General features: G+C 39.4%; 1 protein-coding gene across 7 annotated transcripts in view; it reads left to right on the top strand.

The window, feature by feature from the left end:
• MICU1 (mitochondrial calcium uptake 1) overlaps positions 1-19,297 on the top strand; it is a 250,242-nt gene that overhangs the window by 202,644 nt on the left and 28,301 nt on the right. For all 7 annotated transcript variants that reach the window (XM_047072928.1, XM_047072929.1, XM_047072927.1 and 4 more), the window contains one exon: positions 7,187-7,324. In XM_047072928.1, the coding sequence (XP_046928884.1) occupies positions 7,187-7,324 (138 nt within the window). The remainder of the gene's footprint in view (positions 1-7,186; positions 7,325-19,297) is intronic.

The raw sequence follows: 19,297 nt of genomic DNA, 5'->3' as shown, positions 1-19,297 counted from the left end.
AAGAAATCTAACACTGAAAAAAGCAAATTACAAAAGAATGCAATCAGTATGAAACGATTTAATGAAGTTCAAAAACAAGGAGAAATAGACAACATATTGCTTAGGGACACAAACATGTGTTTTAAGCTAAAAAAATAACAAGGCGATAGAAAAAGAATTCCATATGGTAATTACCTCTTACAGGGGGGAGGGGGATGAGCTTCAACTGTTGTGCTAATTCTTCCTCTCTCAGGTTAAGTGGGAGGTTCATGGTGTTTTATTATTATACATTATACACATCTTATATACACATATTATACATTATACACATATATATTATACACATATTATATACATCTATATGTATATTATTTTGTATATATCAAATATTTCATAATACATTTTAAAAAGCTTATAGAGTTTGATTTCATAATTCCATTTTTAGAGATCAATCCAAAAATAATAATGAAAAAATAAGTGCAGGAAAAGTTTATCCCAATGGTGGTATTTATTGTAACCCAAAACTGAAAACAACCTACATATCCAACACCATTTTTCAAATCTTGCCTTGTTTAAGAAAAGATTTGTTAAAGATTTTATTTAAGTAATCTCTATACCCAATGTGGGGCTCTAACTCATGACCCCAAGATCAAGAGTCACATGCTCTACTGACTGAATCAACCAGGCAACCCCTAGAAGGGATTTTTAAAGGCCTTAATAAATACATTCAGTGAGACAAAAGTTAATTAAAACTTGCTGAGAAATGAAAGTTAAAGGAAGAAGGTAAGAGAAAGCCAGGAGTAAGGTTATTATGAACCATATGAATGATAAAATTTCCTGTCCTCATTAGAGGTGGGCCACAAATTTGACTCTTAGCTTCCAGTAACCAGGATAAAAAGGGAAACATGATTCATGGTGAAGAGCAAATCAACTGTTCTGATGGAAGCCAGACAGAAATTTCTCCCCAGATTAACTGTACAGGCAAGTTATTTAAATACTCTACCTATGTTTCCATGGAACACCTGTTATAGAATGTTGTGAGGATTATATAATTTCCCAGGGCAGCATCTGCCAGGTAGTAATCACTCAAATATGTTACTGATTAGCCATAATGAATAACATTCTCAAGAGTATTCTTCTGGAAAGCACTATCATGGAAGTAGATATCATTAAGGGAGAAATGGAAAGGTAACCCTGGCCTCAGATAGGAAATCCTCTCAACAATAGGACAGCGTTGTGAATTAGTTTTCAGGTGTTTCGTCTGTTCTCACTCAATACGTATTTATTAAGCACATCCTTCATGCAAGTTTTTTGTCTGGTCATACATGACCAGAATGTAGGATTTGTTAAGTGGGGTTCTGCTTCAGTCAATCTAATCTGGAAGTCATTCTAATGTATTGAATAATAAATAAAATTTGTTGCATTTACTTTTTCTGCTTTCCAAATGTGAAAGTATTATTCTGCAATCAAAGACTGACCAAAAGCAATTATGAAAAGAACAGTGAGAAATAATAATTGAACTTAAGTAAAACCTACTAAGAACAGAATAATCAATTGAGGCTTTTAGCCTCCTAGGAAGTGGCATCATGGTGATAAAAATATTAATTGCCACATTTATTGAATGCTAATTATGCACCAAACTCTGCTAATTTCTTTACATATGTTATTTCATTTAATACTTACAACACTTTGAGGTTGTGAATATTATCTCCATTTTTTTGGGTAGGAAGATTTTGAAGCCTTAGAGGGAATAAGCCATTTACCTAAAGTCACAGCAGCAAGTATAGGTTCAAGGCGGGATTCAGATCCAGGCCTTGCTGATTCTAAAACCCTTGTTCTTAGTCACTTTAGTATATTACTTTTTGTCAAATAAAGCCAAAACTTATCTTGAAACCCCTTGTTCCAGATCTAAAATGTTTTTCCCCAACACTCTCAGTCAAGCATACCCTGATTTTTATTATTCTGTAATAAGTTTATGCATCGGTCTTATTATCTTCTTGGTTTTGACTATCAGACTGAAAGTTAACCTTCTTCTGGTCTATGTGATTGATACTCATGTTGCTTCATTTGATCACCCTGAATTTAAAAAAAAAAAAAATTAATGGATAGTATCCTTGGTTTTGAAGTAGAAAAGTTCAGCAGTTTAGTTTGGTAATATATAATCTCATGGTCCTAGACTCTAAGGATTGTTTTGGCCCTTGCTGAGGATGCTGAACCATGTTGCCTCCATTCCAAATTGTGGACTTCTTCCTCACCTTGCCAGTTAGCCAAAAGACAAGTATATAAGTGTTGACAGTGAAGATGCATCTTATCTTTAATGATCAAGAAAATTCAGGCTCCAGGCAATTTGACCTGGGGCTCTCTGATGTTCCCTGCCAACTGTAGTTACGGATTTCACATTCAAAGGATGAAGTGTGAATGTCATGGTCACTAAGTGGGTTTGCAGTAGAGAACATTGCCTGTAATTGTTCTTCCTTTCCGTGGGCCTAACAGACAGTTGTCCTCAGACTCCTGGTGGGAGCAGCAGTGGCATGGTGAAGATCTCAAGAGATGCCTGGCTGGCTCAGTCAGTAGAACATGTGACTCTTGAACTCAGGGTCAGAGTTCGAACCCCACGTTGGGTATAGATGACTTAAAAAAAAAAAAAAAGACAAACACTGTCATGTTGAAAAAAATAGATGTGTTCAGCCCAGTGGCTTGAGATTACTGTGTATTACTTGCATTATGCAGCTCAGAAACTAGAAAAAGCCTATCAAGAAAATTATCATTCTGAAATACTTGTATAAAGGCAGGATTTACTCTATGAGATAGACAAAATCTCCTGAAAGATAATTGTGTGAAAGAGAACAAGGTTGAAGTTTACATTTGTTGGAATATATTAACCTCGGAAGTCTTTAATAAATCAAGATCCACTTGCAGATACTGATTTCTTTTTCCTTTTATAATCTTTAAAAATAGTTTTGTTTTTTTTTTTTGGCCTTTGTTCATAATACATGTTTTCTTCTCTTTCTGGCTTCCCATATTCCTTAAATCATTTCATCTAGATGTATATAGACCATCTGTCCTTCCAAAAAGCTATTCCTTCTCTCAACACGGGGCAGCAGTGGGAACAAGAGGCACAATATGAAAAGAAAGCCAGGAAAAATCTTGTGGACAGTTTTTTGGCTCCTCTCCTTTGGCCCCTCTTTGCAACCCCCTGGGGAACAAAAGGGAGCCAACAGCTTGTATCCTTTTGGGAAAGTGGCAGTGGCTACAGAAGAGAAGACTTCCTAGACAGAAAAACAAAGCAAATGGTGGATGGTGTGATGGAACGCACACATTCTGTGCTGCGGGAGCAAATAGATTGGAATTTCTTATCATTGAAGTGCAACATAAGAGGCTATATCAATGTTTGACTAAGTAAAATGCAAGCTAGTCATTTGAATTGCTTCCAAATACACAATTGGAAGCTCTCTACATTGTGATAATTTTGTAATAACCTATATCTTTCCCCAAAGACAGTCTCATGACCTGGGGAATTACATGCACGCTGTGCTCCAGGAGTTACATCCAACAGGATTTTATAGACTTAAGATACACCCTTCATCCCTAGAGCCACGTGATATCTAACTGTAGCTCTTAAAAACGTAGCCCCAGTGAAGGTCCTTGAGAAACTGCCCTTGAAGTTCCCTAGCCTCAACATAGGAGGTCCTCAGCGAATAAATGTCGAATGAATAGCACATTAGTTCAAGCCAGTTCCCATTAGCAGTTTTGTATGTAAAGAGAAACTGCTGTCCCCCACCTCTTCCAGCTGTGTTTAAGACCTCAGAAATAAGGCAGTGTTGCCTCAGAAGAGCCTAAAAACCTAAAAGGAGAGGTGCTGCCCCAAATCAAATTACAGAGGAGGTAGTAACTTTGTAGTGGGCCATACTTCCCGGAGCAGAATTTTACAGTTTCTATTTCCTTTCAAGTTCCAGCCACATAAAAATAATAACAGTAATATAATAATAGAACCTACTGCCCAAAGTCAAGTCTGAGTTTTCCAAAGAACATTAATAAAAAGTCTAATTTGAGCATTGGAACTGTTCCTTGGAAACCTCTACTGGAAATTGTCTTTATTGTCTTTGAAAATCACAGAGGTGAGGCTTTGTGCCCCTGTGGAGAGCAGACGAATACAGCTTGCCTGGAACAAGCTGCCACTGCTGCCAGCCTTGTGAACAGCAAGCATTTCACCCTTGAGTCTGTCTCATAGGATACAGCTTCAGACTCCTCTAATTCCAATAGGCGGAGTTTCTCCATCGCTGTGAAATCTCACAGATAGAGGTACAGTGAGCATCTAAATTGGTAAAGCCTACCTGGGGGAGCAGCGGCCACAGCTGTGTTTCCCTTACTCACCTCTTGAAGCCTGTTGCTCACCTGTGCATCTCCAGCTCCTGCCCAGTGTCACCTTTCATTGAGGATCTAATTTACACATTGTAGAAAGTACTCCAATTTGCAAAAATGTTATCAGTCTTCCATGTTGTTTCAGGATAGTAAATTGAACCATAAATCAAACTTAAATTGAATCCTGAAAACTTTTGATATTTTCAAAAAGTAATCAAAAAATTAATCAGCTCTGTAGAAGTGATGGGGTAACAAGAAATGAAGGATTGAGTAGTTGAGTTTATTTTTTGTTTGTTTTATTTTTTATTGGAGAGAGAGAGAAACAGAGCACCAGCAGAGGAGGGGCAGAGAGATGGAGACAGAATCTGAAGCAGGCTCCAGGCTCTGAGCTGTCAGCACAGAGCCCAACGTGAGGTTTGAACCCACGAGCAGTAAGATCATGACCTGAGCTGAAGTCAGATGCTTAACTGACTAAGCCACCCAGGCACCCCTAGTAGTTGAGTTTAAAAAAGAGGCCTTCACTTAACACTGATGATGTCGATTTCTTTGGAAATAGTTTTACTTCTCCCTTAAATGTGACTAAGCCCCATGGTTGTATTAGTTTATCCAAAACAATGCAGTGCTGTCCCATAGAATGGATTCGTACATTGCTTAGAATGATGAAACGGTGTGATATTGAGATAAAGTCTTTGGATCCTAACAGAGCTGAGTTTGAGTCCCAGCTCTGCCACATGGAACTTCCTATTGCCTTGGTTTTCTTATCCCGAAACTGGAGCTGATAATATCTGCTCTAGTGTTTTGAAGTGATTAGATGAAGGAATACATGGGTGAAGTTCCTGGCCCATAGTAGTGCTCGGTAAATGTTGTTGTTGCTAAATGTAGTTTCCGTGTCCTGCTCACTGATACAGTCCCACTAGTGAGGATATGAATGTATAAACAACTTACCAAGCTAACTGAGGAAATGAGAATTGAAAGAGAAATTCACTCTTGACTACATGCTTCCTTATTTTGTGTCACATATTGAGGGCAGAAACTGAATCTTCTTCTGTCCTGCAGTCCATAATGACTAACACAGTGCTAGATAACTAGTAGACATTCAGGAAATGTTTGTTGATGTGACCTTACTTAGCAGTGTCTTATGTCTTTCTATACCCCTCTTATGAGAACAGGATTATGCCCTGCCACATGAGAATCTTAAAGTTTCCTGGTAACTTATCTTCCAATAAAACTATGGGGATATTTTTACCATCTTCAAATTGTTTTGCTTTCTGGTTTCTGGGCCCATTGTTAGCCATGTTGTTCTTTATGCATTTATAAGTATCGCTAACCAGTGCAGCTGGCACAGAAATTACTTTTCTGTCTCCATTTTTAAATGAAAATCTTAGTTTTTCAGATATTACTGAAATTAGCTAGAAGTCCTTTATGCTTAACCTTTCCATCTGCATATATAAGTATACTTAATGATTTTTCAGTAGTTTTGTGATAAATAAGCATGTCTAATAAAGGCATCCCACACCATGAATTTTTTTAAGCTCTATTGACGACCTAGCATTTGATTACCATTTTGGGGAAAACCTGAAAATGCATTGCTTTTCTTTGAAATCCTTAAAGGTGTGAATATATTACAGATTGAGGAACTGATATGACTTTATGGATGTACAGTTGATCATATTTATAATAATTAGCTTTTTTTCAGAGGGTTTTTTTTTTCTTGGCCTGTTCAGATTTTCTACTTCTTGACTCAATTGTGGGGGTGGGGGAGATAGTATTTTTCTTAAAATCCTCCAATTCTTAATTTATTAAATTATTTTTTAATTTTTAAAATTATAAAATGAATTCATCTTCAATGTGTATTCTTTGTTGCATACAATTTGTCATTTCTAATTTTGTGCACTAGGATTTTCTCTTCTTTTTTGATGAGGCAAACTAAAGTTTTATCAGGACATTTCAGGCAATTGGAAGATCACCTTTGGCCATATCTTCCAAGTTTTATTTATCATGTTCCCATTCTCATTCATTTCTAGCAGCACGTAATTGCAGGTTTCGTGAAAGTTATTTAGGAGTTTTGTGTCTGTGACTTCCATAGACATCCGTCATTAACTTCTAGTTCCTGGCATTTTTGCCATGTCTGAGAGCACCTCCTTACCTGTCCCTCACCTCCAGCGCTCAGTGCTAGTCTTCCTGTCCAAGGGCTCAGTGAGCTTCTGCTGGCATCCCCTACCACTTCCTGGGAGACTGCACTCATTTCCCAAAGGGCAGGGGCATTTGAGAGTCAGTGTTTGCTACATTCCTTCAATCTTGTCCCATCTGCTCCATAGCTAGTTGCTATTCCTCTAAGTCTGTGACAGGTAGACGGTCTTCTCTAGCTTGAGTCCTGGGGGAGGATTCCCCTCCTTTGTAATTGCCTACTGATTATAATAAATACTGGGAGGGAATAATTAGCTTTCAAGTTATCACTGAGTAACGGGGACATGGATGACCCACCCATACAGCACTTATCACCAATAATATTACTTATGAATTGGAATGGAGTTTTAACATTGGACGCTCCTGCTCTGTAAGGTCCATGAGGTATCACAGCAGCTCCGTCTTATCCGTGAAGAAACCGAAGCCCAGAGTAGTTGGGTGACTTTCCTGAAGTCATAAATAGTGCAAAGCTGGAATAAGAACCCAGATCTTCTGTTTCTGATTACTTTTTCAAATCTTAGTGAAAATTATAGTTCAAAAATGCAGTCTTGGCAGCCATCAACTATTTTCTGCCATCCAACGCAGTTGCTCATTCCACATTCCATGTCAAAAGACTTTGCATTTGATCCCAAGAACACTCTTTCTGTTTCCCTCCCAGTTCGAGCGCCATGACCCGGTGGATGGGAAAATTACCGAGAGGCAGTTTGGTGGCATGCTGCTGGCCTACAGCGGGGTACAGTCCAAGAAGCTGACCGCCATGCAGAAGCAGCTCAAGAAGCACTTCAAGGAGGGAAAGGTGGGTCTCTCTGTTTACAGGAAGAGAAGGAACTGTGGGAAGGTACTAGCACGGGTACCAACAAAATGAGAGTGTCATGAAGCAAATACTGTAACTAATTCATCTCTCGTACTTGAAGAAAAAAAAAAAAGCAGCGGGCGAGGAATAAGGGCGAGTCCAGAACAACCCCCTAGGTTTCTTGTTCACACAAAGGGTGGCACCATGAACTAAGACTGAGGAATTAAAAAGAGAGACTGGTTTACAGAGGAAGATAAAGACTTTAGTTATAGATATCTTGAATATAAGACACCTGTGGACTATCCAATTAGAGATGAGTAGCAGGGCACTTGGATATTCAGATCTACTTCAGATGACTGAGATAGGTTTGGGAATTATCAACACACTATTCAAGTTAAAACCATAAGATTGCCCAAGGAATTTTCTGTATTATACAGAAAAGAACTGTCTTTTTTTGGCCAGAGACAAAATCAAGTGGAACGCTAACATAAAAACAGCACAGGAAGGAAATGGTTGGAGAAAGTAGTGCAATCAAAGCCAAGGAAGTAGAGGGTTCAGGGACTGGGGGCGGGGGACGGGGGGTGTCACATGGGACAGAGAGGGTCCAGTAAACTAAGAGGATAAACATCCATTGGCTTTGGTAAAATGGTAATAATTAATGACTTTTGGGAGAGCTGTTTTATTAGATTGGAGGGCATATTAAAATGGGAAGTAAGGAAGCAGAAAGAGGAAGAAAATGAGGAAGACGGAAGAGGGGGGCTCCAGAAAGAAGGAACTAGAATATGTTAAAAACTCTCAGGCAGTATATTATTAGTCTGCTTGGGCTGCTACAACAAAACACCACAGACTGGGTGGCTTCACCAATAGAAATTTATTTTCTCGCAGTTCTGGAGGATAGAAGTCCATGATCAAAGTGCAACAAATTAAATTTCTAGTGAGGGCTCTCTTCCTGTCCTTCAGACAGCCACCTTCTGGCTATATCCTCACATGGCCTTTCCTTGGTTGTTGGCAAGGTAAGAGAGAAAACCAGAGAGCAGGAGCACAAGAGCACACATGTACACCGGCTCTCTGATGCATCTTCTTTTTTTAAATTTTTTTTTTTTCTCAACGTTTTTATTTATTTTTGGGACAGAGAGAGACAGAGCATGAACGGGGGAGGGGCAGAGAGAGAGGGAGACACAGAATCGAAACAGGCTCCAGGCTCCGAGCCATCCGCCCAGAGCCTGACGCGGGGCTCGAACTCACGGACCGCGAGATCGTGACCTGGCTGAAGTCGGACGCTTAACCGACTGCGCCACCCAGGCACCCCTCTGATGCATCTTCTTATAAGAACACTAATCCTGTCAGTTCAAGGCCCCGCCCTTATAGCCTCATTTAACCTTAATTATTTGCTTAGAGGCCCCACCTCCTAATACGGCCATAATGGGGGTTAAGGCTTCAATGTAGAAATTGTGGGAGGCACACATTCAGTCCGTAACAGAAAACACAAAGGTCTAGCATGTGAGGCACCAAAAGGGGACTGTTGTGGTTAGAGCATACTAGCAAGGAGGAGAGTGGCCTGAGGTGAGGTTTGAAAGGGAGATGGGGGCCCACATGTACATGGAACGAGTTTGGTGGAATGGGAAGCTCTTTAAAGGGCTGTGAGCAGTCAAATGACATGGTTGTGTGCAGGTTTAAATAAAGGACTCTGGCCACTTTGTGGAAAACAGTTTGGGAAGGAGCAAGCAAAGAAGCTGAAAGACTGATAGTAAGATTATTAGAGAACTCAGGGAGAGATGATGGAGCATTTTTTGAGCAGCATTGCGATTGGAGGCCATGAGTTTGTAGTGGTGCAGTAGTCAACACTGCTCTCTGATACCTTTCCACACCAGCTGCACCTGGTGCAGGAAGGAGCAGATGGCAGAACTGAATCAGCCTCTGGGGTTTTGCCAGGGTATGGGGTGGACAAACTGAAGCAGAAATCAGCTAAAAGGCATACCTCTTAAAGATCACCTACATATACACACACCCCACAATGCCAGATCTTCTCGTTTCCAGCCAATACCCTTTCCAGTGGACAGTGATTACCATGTGGCCATGACCAAGGAACCTGACCTGGCACTACAAATGTTCCTGTCCCTACACAGCAGTTGTTTCCTCAGTTATGAGGGAAGACTCATCACTAACGGAAAGTGACAGAGGACAATGTTCTCTCCCAGAGACAACTTTTACAGTGCTTAGTACCCAGCTCATATCTGTTGGAAATTATAATTTCAGAAAATTGATGGCAGGTGTTTAGAGGCGCCTGGGTGGCTCGGGTTGGGCGGCCGACTGTGGCTCAGGTCATGATCTCACGACTTGTGAGTTCGAGCCCCGCATCAGGCTCTGTGCTGACAGCTTGGAGCCTGGAGCCCGCTTCGGATTCTGTGTCTCCCTCGCTCTCTCCCCCTCCCCCGCTCGTGCTCTATCTCTCTCTGTCTCAAAGGCAAAGAAACGTTAAAAAATAAAAATAAGAAATTAAAAATTAAAAAGAAATAAAATCGATGGCAGATGTTTAGATGGATTTTTAGTCCCTGTGCTGGAAGCACAGTGTTTGCATTAGGAAACACTCTTTTCTTTTTACCAGACTAAGTTTTAAATAAGTTTGGTCCAGACATTTTTTTGACCTTAAAATAATTATCAGAACAGTCTAATTCATGTTTTATTATGAAATTTTTTAAAGAATAAATAGGGTGTTGGAGACATCTCCCTTGAAGGAATAGAGTAGCTTTAGCAGAAGTTAATATAAGGCCTGGAGACCTTGCAAAAGAGCTCTGAAATGAAAGGACAGATTTTGTCAGATGATGAAAATCTGGGGTGCTAAATTACTTCTGGCCCTGAATTTCCAGGCTGCTATAGCAAGGAGATTGAGATTGATCGTCCTCTCATGTTGATTAGTTTGTGAACATAGCAATTAACTATAATGAGCGTTAATGAAGGGCCTTTGCTCCTAAGGTTAGCAGTCTATTTCTCTAGGATCATGTCTCATTAAAGGGGAATCACCATCTGCTTCTTAATGATTTCTTTTATTCCACTTTGGATTTGTTAACATGAAAATGTAAGTTTTCATTTGGCTCATATTAATCATTTTTCTGTGTGGGATTCTGCACAAATTATCAGTCCAGACCTAAAAGATTGATGATCCTAGTGGTGGCATTAAGTAAATATTTGCATACTGCTTAATGACCATGCAATGTTTCACAGCCTTTCACATTTTTCTTTTTCTGTCTTTCCAACAGCCTTGTTAGGTCTCATCTTGTCTTTGAGAATATAGAGATGGAGAGAAAGAGAAATTAATGATCCACCCAGAATCTGGACTGAAATCCAAGGCTTTCAATTCCAGATCTTGTCCTTTCTATATCAGAGTTCTCCTAAACATACCCTTTCTCTAAAGCAGTGCTTCTCAACCCCAGTCACCCAGTATCGCTTGGGGAATTTTTCAGAAATGTGATTGTTGGGGCCCTCTTTAAACCAACTAAATCAGAAGCTCAGTGGGTGGGTCCAGGCATCGTTTGTTAAAAGGCTCCTGAGGTGATTCTCCTGTGCTCTTGCGCTCGCTCGTGAGCCACTGCTCTGGAAGACTGCACTCCGTCGGTGTCTCTAGCTACTTTGCCCCTGAGTAATAGCTAGAAGGACTGGAGAACCTGCCATGCTAGAAAAATTACTCTATTCGTGCTGTTATGTTTCGTATTTAACAAGGAGAGTTTTCATTTCTTTCATCCTTTTTTTTCAATGGGAACCGTGTTTTGTTTTGGCTTTATTTTAAAAATTAGCCCCAAGGTGCTTGGGTGGCTCAGTCTTAAGTGTCTGACTCTTGATTTTGGCTCAGGTCATGACCTTGGGATCGTGAGATTGAGCCCCACATCAGGTTCTGTGCTGAGTTTGGAGCCTGCTTGAGATTCTCTGTCTTCCTCTCTGTCTCTCTAAAAAAATTAAATTAAAATTTAAAAATAAAATAAAATAAATAAAACAAAAATTAGTCCCTATCCTCTACCAGATTTTCCCCATTTCCCTCAATATCCTTTTTTCTGTGAATAATTCTTCTGGGCCAAATCTGACTCAGCTCTAAAATTTGCTAATTTTACTTCCTCCATATTGTCTTCTCCTCATTAAAAGAAAAACAGAGTTTTCTAAACTTTATCAATGTAATTCACAGGGATGGTTCTCGATGCTTGAGAGTGCAGAAGCTGTGAATTTTAATAATTTAGCAAATCCACTTAAGGCTGAACTGAAAATTACATTTAGTTCAATGTCAGACATTGCTCTGTGCAAGACACTAAGCCAGATGCTGTGAGAAAGATAAAAGATAAACAAAAACCATCATCTATCCTCAAGAAATATATAGTCTGTAATAATTTAGTAAGAAAAAATATATATACACACAGAGACCTATATAATTTCATATTCAGTACTTACTGAGCAACCACTATGTGCAAAGCACTCTTTCAGATATTAGGAATACCGTAATGAGCAAAACCCAGTCTGCCGCATAGCATTTAATATTCCTAGTGCAGGGAGTCAGATCATAAATAATTATAATAGAGGGCAACTCACTTGACTTTGGGCCTCTTAAGAGCAGTGTCTTACTCGTCTTTGCATGTCCACAGTACAGTGAGTGTCGCATAGGCAAACGTTTGTCATATGCGTTGGTGAATGTATTAAGTACCCTAATAAACTTATGAGACTTTTTGGGAGCACCAGTGAGAAAGATTAGAACCACGGAAGAGATTCTTGGTGGCAATACAATTTGAACTTGGCCTTAAAAGCAGAGTAGGATTTTGACAAGCAGAAGTTATAAAAAAAGTTTGCTTTTGCTACATGTTTCCTCTTAGATCGCTATCACCAGCAACCTTCTGTCTGTATCAGTCTTACTAATAATGCTACCAGCCATGAAGCAGGGTTTGTACTTAACCAGTTATAATAAAACTATTAGATTATTAACTTTGCATATCATCTGTAGATAATATTCATGTGGGCTCTCCTATTCACTTATTTTCACAGATATTTGAGAGTTGAGCCAGAATGTGGTCATCATGGAATATCAGATTCTAGAAACATTGCTGCATAGCGCTTGAAAAACTCCAATTATTAGGTGCCCGTCAAAGTCATAAGAAGTAGTAGAGCACCTGAGGTGTGGCCATTCAACTAAAAAGACTAGAGACTCTACTGATTAGCTTTGTTTAACTGATTAGCTTTGAAACCTGTCCTTCCCCCAAAGAAGTAGTAAGCTGTGAATGACTATTAAGAGAATTTATGGACTTTTCACTATTATATTTCTGGTTTCCCCCCACAATTAGTTTCATATACTTCAAAGGTATATGAGAGGTATACTTGTCTCTCTTTCCTATTCCTCAAGGTCATAGACATACCAGAGAAGAGAGTATAGTTGAAAGCTTAATCGAATAAACTCATTACCATTGGTTCTATGGTAATGAGCCTTCCAGCCTGCTAAGGATTCAACCTACCACTTACTGAGTACTTGCTATGTATCAGGCATTTTACCTATCTTCTCCTTAATGATCACATCCTGCTTGGTGGAAAGAATCCCCATTTTTCAGATGAAAAATACTTTTCAGAGCCTTAGTTGCCTGAGATCACACAGCATCTTAAGAGGTAGCAACAGGATTCAAAGCCAGGACTTGTTTTATTCCACAGTCAATAATCTTCCTACTAATGAGCCTATTTAATGCTACTCCTTATTCGCCATAATTTGAATAAGGACAAGGGTTTTGAGGAAATAAGAAAGCCAGTGTATTGCTAGACTCTAGCCTGTGGTCTCTTAAGGAGATGGCTAGAAAGGTAATCTATGGAAGCATTTTGTGTAAGACCTAGAATATGAGGCTAAGAAGTTGGGTTTATCCAGTTGGCAGTGAGAAATCATTGATATTTCGTGAGGAGGAGGAATGAACACATGAAGAAAGTGATGTTTCAGGATGACTAGATATTTGCAGAAATGTAAGCAATAGAAACAGTGTGATTTCCCCCCACTGCCAGGCAACAGTTGAAGAGAATTGTGGGGTTTGCAATGGGAAGATGCTTTACTGGAGCAAGATAGTCATAGTAACACCTATGAAAGAATAACCAAGAAATTGGTGACAGTGACCACCCATAGAGAGGGAGATTGAAAGACAAGGGTAGAGGAAGAATTGCTTTGTACTGTTTATATATTACTATTTCATAAGATTCATATATTATCTGCTGTAAAAATAATTTTTTAACAAATAAGCAGAAGACTGAGCAGATGATAAATGATAAGATTGGTGCAAGCATAGCATACAAGGAGAAGAAGGAAAAAGGAGAATATTTTATCTTTTCAGTGGACCATAGAGGGAATTCGGGCAAGTGGATTGATTCCTGGCGATGGATTACCTATGACTGATTAAAAGACAAAGCAAGAGAATCATGTGTGACAGTGGGTTTACCCTCACCCATGGCCTGTCAGCACGAGATACCTAGTGGTAACAGCTGACTCCTGAGGAAGCCACATTTCCCTTACCCCTCTTTCTACTCCAACTGCATTTTATATTGTTAACAATTTTATTGAGGTATAATTTATATACCATAAAACTCACCTGTTTTAAATGAGCAATTCAATGATTTTTAGTAAATTTACAGAGTTATGCAATCATCACCGCAATCCAGTTTTAGAATATTTTCATCACCCCGAAAAGATCTGTTACTCTAGCTTGTGGTCAGTCCCCATTTCTGCCTTCACCCCAGACAACCATACACCTTTTCTCTGTCTCTACAGATTTGTCTCTTCTGGACATTCACGTAAATGCTTTCGTAACATAATACGGTCTTTTGTGTCTGGCTTCTGTTACTTCTCATCATATTTTGAGGCTTATCCATACATTCTGTTGCTTGTATTCATTGCTGTGTTTTACTGCTGAATACAGTAAATACTGTTCCATTGTATGGATGTACCACATTTTGTTTACCCATTCACCAGTTGAACATTTGAATTGTTTCCAGTGTTCAGCCACTGTAAATAAAACTGCTATGAACATTCATGCACAGGTCTTTATGTGGACCTATCTTCATTCCTCTTAAGAAAATTCCTAGGAGTAGAATGGCTGGCTTGTATGGAAAAAAATTGAGTTTAACAAAAGCACCGAACTGTTTTCCAAAGTAGATGTACAATGTTACATTTCCAGTTTCTCTACATTTGCACCAACACTTGTTACTGTTTGATTACAGTCATTCTGATAGGTAGGTAGTGGTTTCTCATTGTGGTTTGATTTGCATTTCCCTATGACTGATGATCCTGAACATTGTTTCATGAACTTTTTAGCCGTTCATATATCTTATTTGGTAAGGTGTCTATTCAATTACTTTTTAAAATTGTGTCCTTGGGGCGCCTAGGTGGCTCAGTCGGTTAAGCATCGGACTTCGGCTCAGGTCATGATCTCGCGGTCCGTGAGTTCGAGCCCCGCATCAGGCTCTGTGCTGACAGCTCAGAGCCTGGAGCCTGTTTCAGATTCTGTGTCTCCCTCTCTCTCTGACCCTCCCCGTTCATGCTCTGTCTCTCCCTGTCTCAAAAATAAATAAACGTTAAAAAAATTTTTTTTAATTGTGTTCTTATTTTCTCATTATAGAGTTGTAAGACTTCTTTAAATTTTTTTTTTACATTTATTTATTTTTGAGAGACAGAGGAAGACAGAGTACAAGTTGGGAAGGGACAGAAAGAGAGGGAGACACAGAATCCGAAGCAGGCTCCAGGCTCTGAGCTGTTAGCACAGAGCCTGACGCGGGGCTCGAACCCACAAGTTGTGAGATCATGACCTGAGCCGAAGTCGGACGCTCAATCGACTGAGCCACCCAGGCACCCTGTAAGAGTTCTTTAAATCATTCTGGATACAAATCCTTTATCAGATATGTGATTTTTAAATATTTTCTCCCAGTCTATGATTTGTCTGTTTTCTCAGTATTTTGAAGTACAAAAGTTTTTAAGTTTGATGAAGTCTAACTTATCAGTTTTTTTTTTTCTTTTATGGATTGCACTTTTGGTGTCATATCTTTTTTTTTTTTACGTGTATTTATTTTGAGACAGATAGAGAATGTGAGCAGGAGAGGGGCAGAGAGAGAGAGGAGAGAGAATCCCAAACAGGCTCCACACTGTCAGCATAGAGCCTGATGTGGGGCTCAATCCCACAAACTGTGAGATCATGACCTGAGCCAAAATCAAGATTTGGGTGCTTAACCACCTGAGCCACCCAGGCGACCCTTGGTGTCTATCATATCTAAGAACTCTTTGTCTTACTCAAGGTTACGAAGATTTTTTTATGTTTTCTTCTAAACATTTTATCAATTGCTTTTAGTTTTGAAAGACAATTCTATTGCTTATTCAACAAATTTCTAATGTTAAATTCACTTTTTAAATATTTATTTAAATTTTAGTTAATATACAGTGCAATATTGGTTTCAGGAGTAGAATTCAGTGATTCATCACTTGTATACAACACCCAGTGCTCATCACAATAAGTGCCCTCCTGCATACCCATCACCCACCTCCCTCCATCAACCCTCAGTTTGTTCTCTATTGTTAAGAGTCTCTTGTGGTTTGTTTCTCTCTCTTCTCTCTTCCCCCCTTCCCATATGTTCATCTGTTTTGTTTCTTAAATTCCACATATGAGTGAAATCATATGGTATTTGTCTTTGATTGACTTATTTCACTTAGAATAATATATTCTAGCTCCATCCACATTGTTGCACATGGCAAGATTTCATTCTTTTTAGCCTTATCTCCTTTTTTTGAGTCATCTAGAGCCCAGGGTTTTTTTTAATGTTTTATTTTTATTTATTTTGAGAGCGAGAGAGCAGAGAAGGGGCAGAGAGGAAGGGAGAGAGACAGAATCCCAAGCAGGCTCCACACTGTCAGTGCAGAGCCCGATGCAGGGCTCAGACCCATGAACCATGAGATCATGACCTGCACCAGAACCAAGAGTTGGACACTCAACCAGCTGAGCCACCCAGGTGCCCTTAGAGCCCAGTTTTCTATAAGTCCATCTTTCCCCAGGTAGATAGATAACCAGTTTGTTGAACAGTTGGACCCAGAATAAAATAACTCCTGCTTCTTCCACTTCCCCATAGTGTGTCAAGAAATTCCCTGTGATGCCATGCCTAAGAGAAGGTTATTTCCTCTTGCCTACTATTCTACAGGTCACGTCACCTGCCAGTGGCCTGTACACAACTATTGCCTTCCAGTCTGAACAGCTCAATTTGCAGAAAGCACATCCTTTCACTTTCCATCCATGAACCTCATGTTAAAGTCTTATTCTAGCTTTATTGCTAGAAAACCCTTTGGATTTTTTACTAAGATAGTTATGAAGAAATAAGGATTTTGTGACTGGCGTCATCTTTTCTTTAAGAAGCCTATCTAAATTGTAAGCTCTATAAAATCAAGGCCCATGTCCAAAGCAATTTTATTTCCCTCACTGTTCCTGGCATAGTGCTGAGTCGTTAGTAAGTGCTCAATAAATATTTTTATTGTATCTATATAATAAAAGGTAAAATGTTACATATTTCAATTTAATAATGCCATAATGTGATGTGTATCCCACTGTTTTTCTAAATCATCAAATGAATAGCCATTCAATTCAGATTTTCTCACTGTCTGACCTCAAATAATTCTCAGCATGAATATTCTGGCCTTGACCTATTGTATTTGATGTTTCATGATAAATTAAGTAGCAAACATTAGAGTTTGCTTTTGTCAGAGGGGATCGCATTTCCTGTACCTTGCCCTTTGTTTTAGAAATTTTATGTTAACATTTTTAAGTGTATAGTTCAGTGGCATTAAGTACATTCATACTGGGGCACCTGGGTGTCTCAGTCCATGAAGCATCCGACTTCAGCTTACGTCACTATCTCATGGTTTGTTAGTTTGAGCCCCACGTCGGGCTCTCTGCTGTCAGCACAAAGCTCACGCCAGAACCTCTGCCCCCTGCCCCATTCTCTGCCTCTCCCCTGCTCATATTCTCTCTCTCTCTAAAATAAATGAACATTTTTGAAAATCTTGAAAAGTACATTCATACGGTTATACACCCATCGCTGCTATCTATCTTCCCAAATTGAAACTCTGTACCCATTAAACAACAATTCCCCGGGGCCCTTGGCTGGCTCAGTAAATAGAGCATGCAATTCTTTCTTTCTTTTTTTTTTTTTAAGTTTATTTATTTATTTTGACAGAGAGAGTGGGGAAGGGGCAGAAAGAGAATCCCAAGCAGGCTCCATACTGTCAGCTCAGAGCCCCATGCGGGGCTCTAACTCATGAACTGCGAAATCATGACCTGACCTGAAATCAAGAGTTGGACACTCAACCAACTGAGCCATCCAGGCTCCCCAGAGTGCCTAACTCTTGATCTCAGGGCTATGAGTTCAAGCCCTATGTTAGGCATAGAGATTATTTAAAAAAAAAAAAAAAAAAAGGAAGGAAGGAAGGAAGGAAGGAAGGAAGGAAGGAAGGAAGGAAAGAAGGAAGGAAGGAAAAGAAAGAAAGAAAGAAAAAAAAAGAAATTCCCATTTCTGTCTCTATAAACTTAAATAATTTAGGTACCTCATATAAGTGGAATCATACAGTATTTGACCTTTTGTGACTGGCTTATTTCACTTGATATAATGTCTTCAAGTTTCATCCATATTGCAGTTTATGTCAGAATTTCCTCCTTTTTAATGGTGACTAATATTCCATTTTGTTTATACATTCATCCATCAATGGACACTTGGGTTTTTTTCACCACTGCATGTCTTCTGATGGAGGAGAAGAGAAGACGGTATTAGGCATCCATCCACAAGCAGGAGATATTGTAGAACCTGTACTTACCTCTAGAAGATTGATTCTAGCCTAGTGTTTACATTAGATAGCATACCAAGGCATTTGTATAAGGAATAAGCCCTATCTCTGGATGCTCTAAGTTAAGGCCAAAAGAATGGCCTCAAATTAGGGAAAAATTACTTCTAGTTCACTGCCAAAAATTATGGAACTTGGTACATAGTAGGTACTCCATATATGTTGGAATGCATGCTTAAATTCAGATGTACCACTTTGCATAAATTGCCAAAAACTGGAAACACACCAAATAGAATGGATAAAAAAACTGTAGTATAGGGGCGCCTGGGTGGCCCAGTCAGTTAATAAGCATCTGACTTCAGCTCAGGTCATGATTTCATGGTTCATGAGTTCAAGCCCTGCATCGGGCTCTGTGCTGACAGCTCAGAGTCTGGAACCTGCTTCAGATTCTGTGTCTCCCTCTCTGCCCCTCCCCCACTCATACTCTGTCTCTTTCTCTCAAAAATAAAAGAAAACATTTTAAAAAACTGTGGTATATTCACCTAACAGAATACTAATGGCAATAAAAGTGAGTTAACTACAGAATACAAAAACATAGACAATGGCACAAAAACAGACACACAGACCAATGGAATAGAATAGAAACCCCAGAACTAGACCCACAAACATATGGCCAACTCATCTTTGACAAAGCAGGAAAGAACATCCAATGGAAAAAAGACAGCCTCTTTAACAAATGGTGCTGGGAGAACTGGACAGCAACATGCAGAAGGTTGAAACTAGACCACTTTCTCACACCATTTACAAAAATAAACTCAAAATGGATAAAGGACCTAAATGTGAGACAGGAAACCATCAGAACCTTAGAGGAGAAAGCAGGAAAAGACCTCTCTGACCTCAGCCGTAGCAATCTCTTACTCGACACATCCCCAAAGGCAAGGGAATTAAAAGCAAAAGTGAATTACTGGGACCTTATGAAGATAAAAAGCTTCTGCACAGCAAAGGAAACAACCAACAAAACTAAAAGGCAACCAACAGAATGGGAAAAGATATTTGCAAATGACATATCGGACAAAGGGCTAGTATCTAAAATCTATAAAGAGCTCACCAAACTCCACACCCGAAAAACAAATAACCCAGTGAAGAAATGGGCAGAAAACATGAAT

This window comes from Lynx rufus, unplaced genomic scaffold (assembly GCF_022079265.1).
Source record: "Lynx rufus isolate CCGP_SWC_20201006 ecotype Redwood Valley unplaced genomic scaffold, mLynRuf1.p SCAF_11, whole genome shotgun sequence".
Lineage (NCBI taxonomy): Eukaryota > Metazoa > Chordata > Mammalia > Carnivora > Felidae > Lynx > Lynx rufus.
The sequence above is the reverse complement of the archived record's forward strand: the minus strand, read 5'-3'. Positions and strand labels throughout refer to the sequence as shown.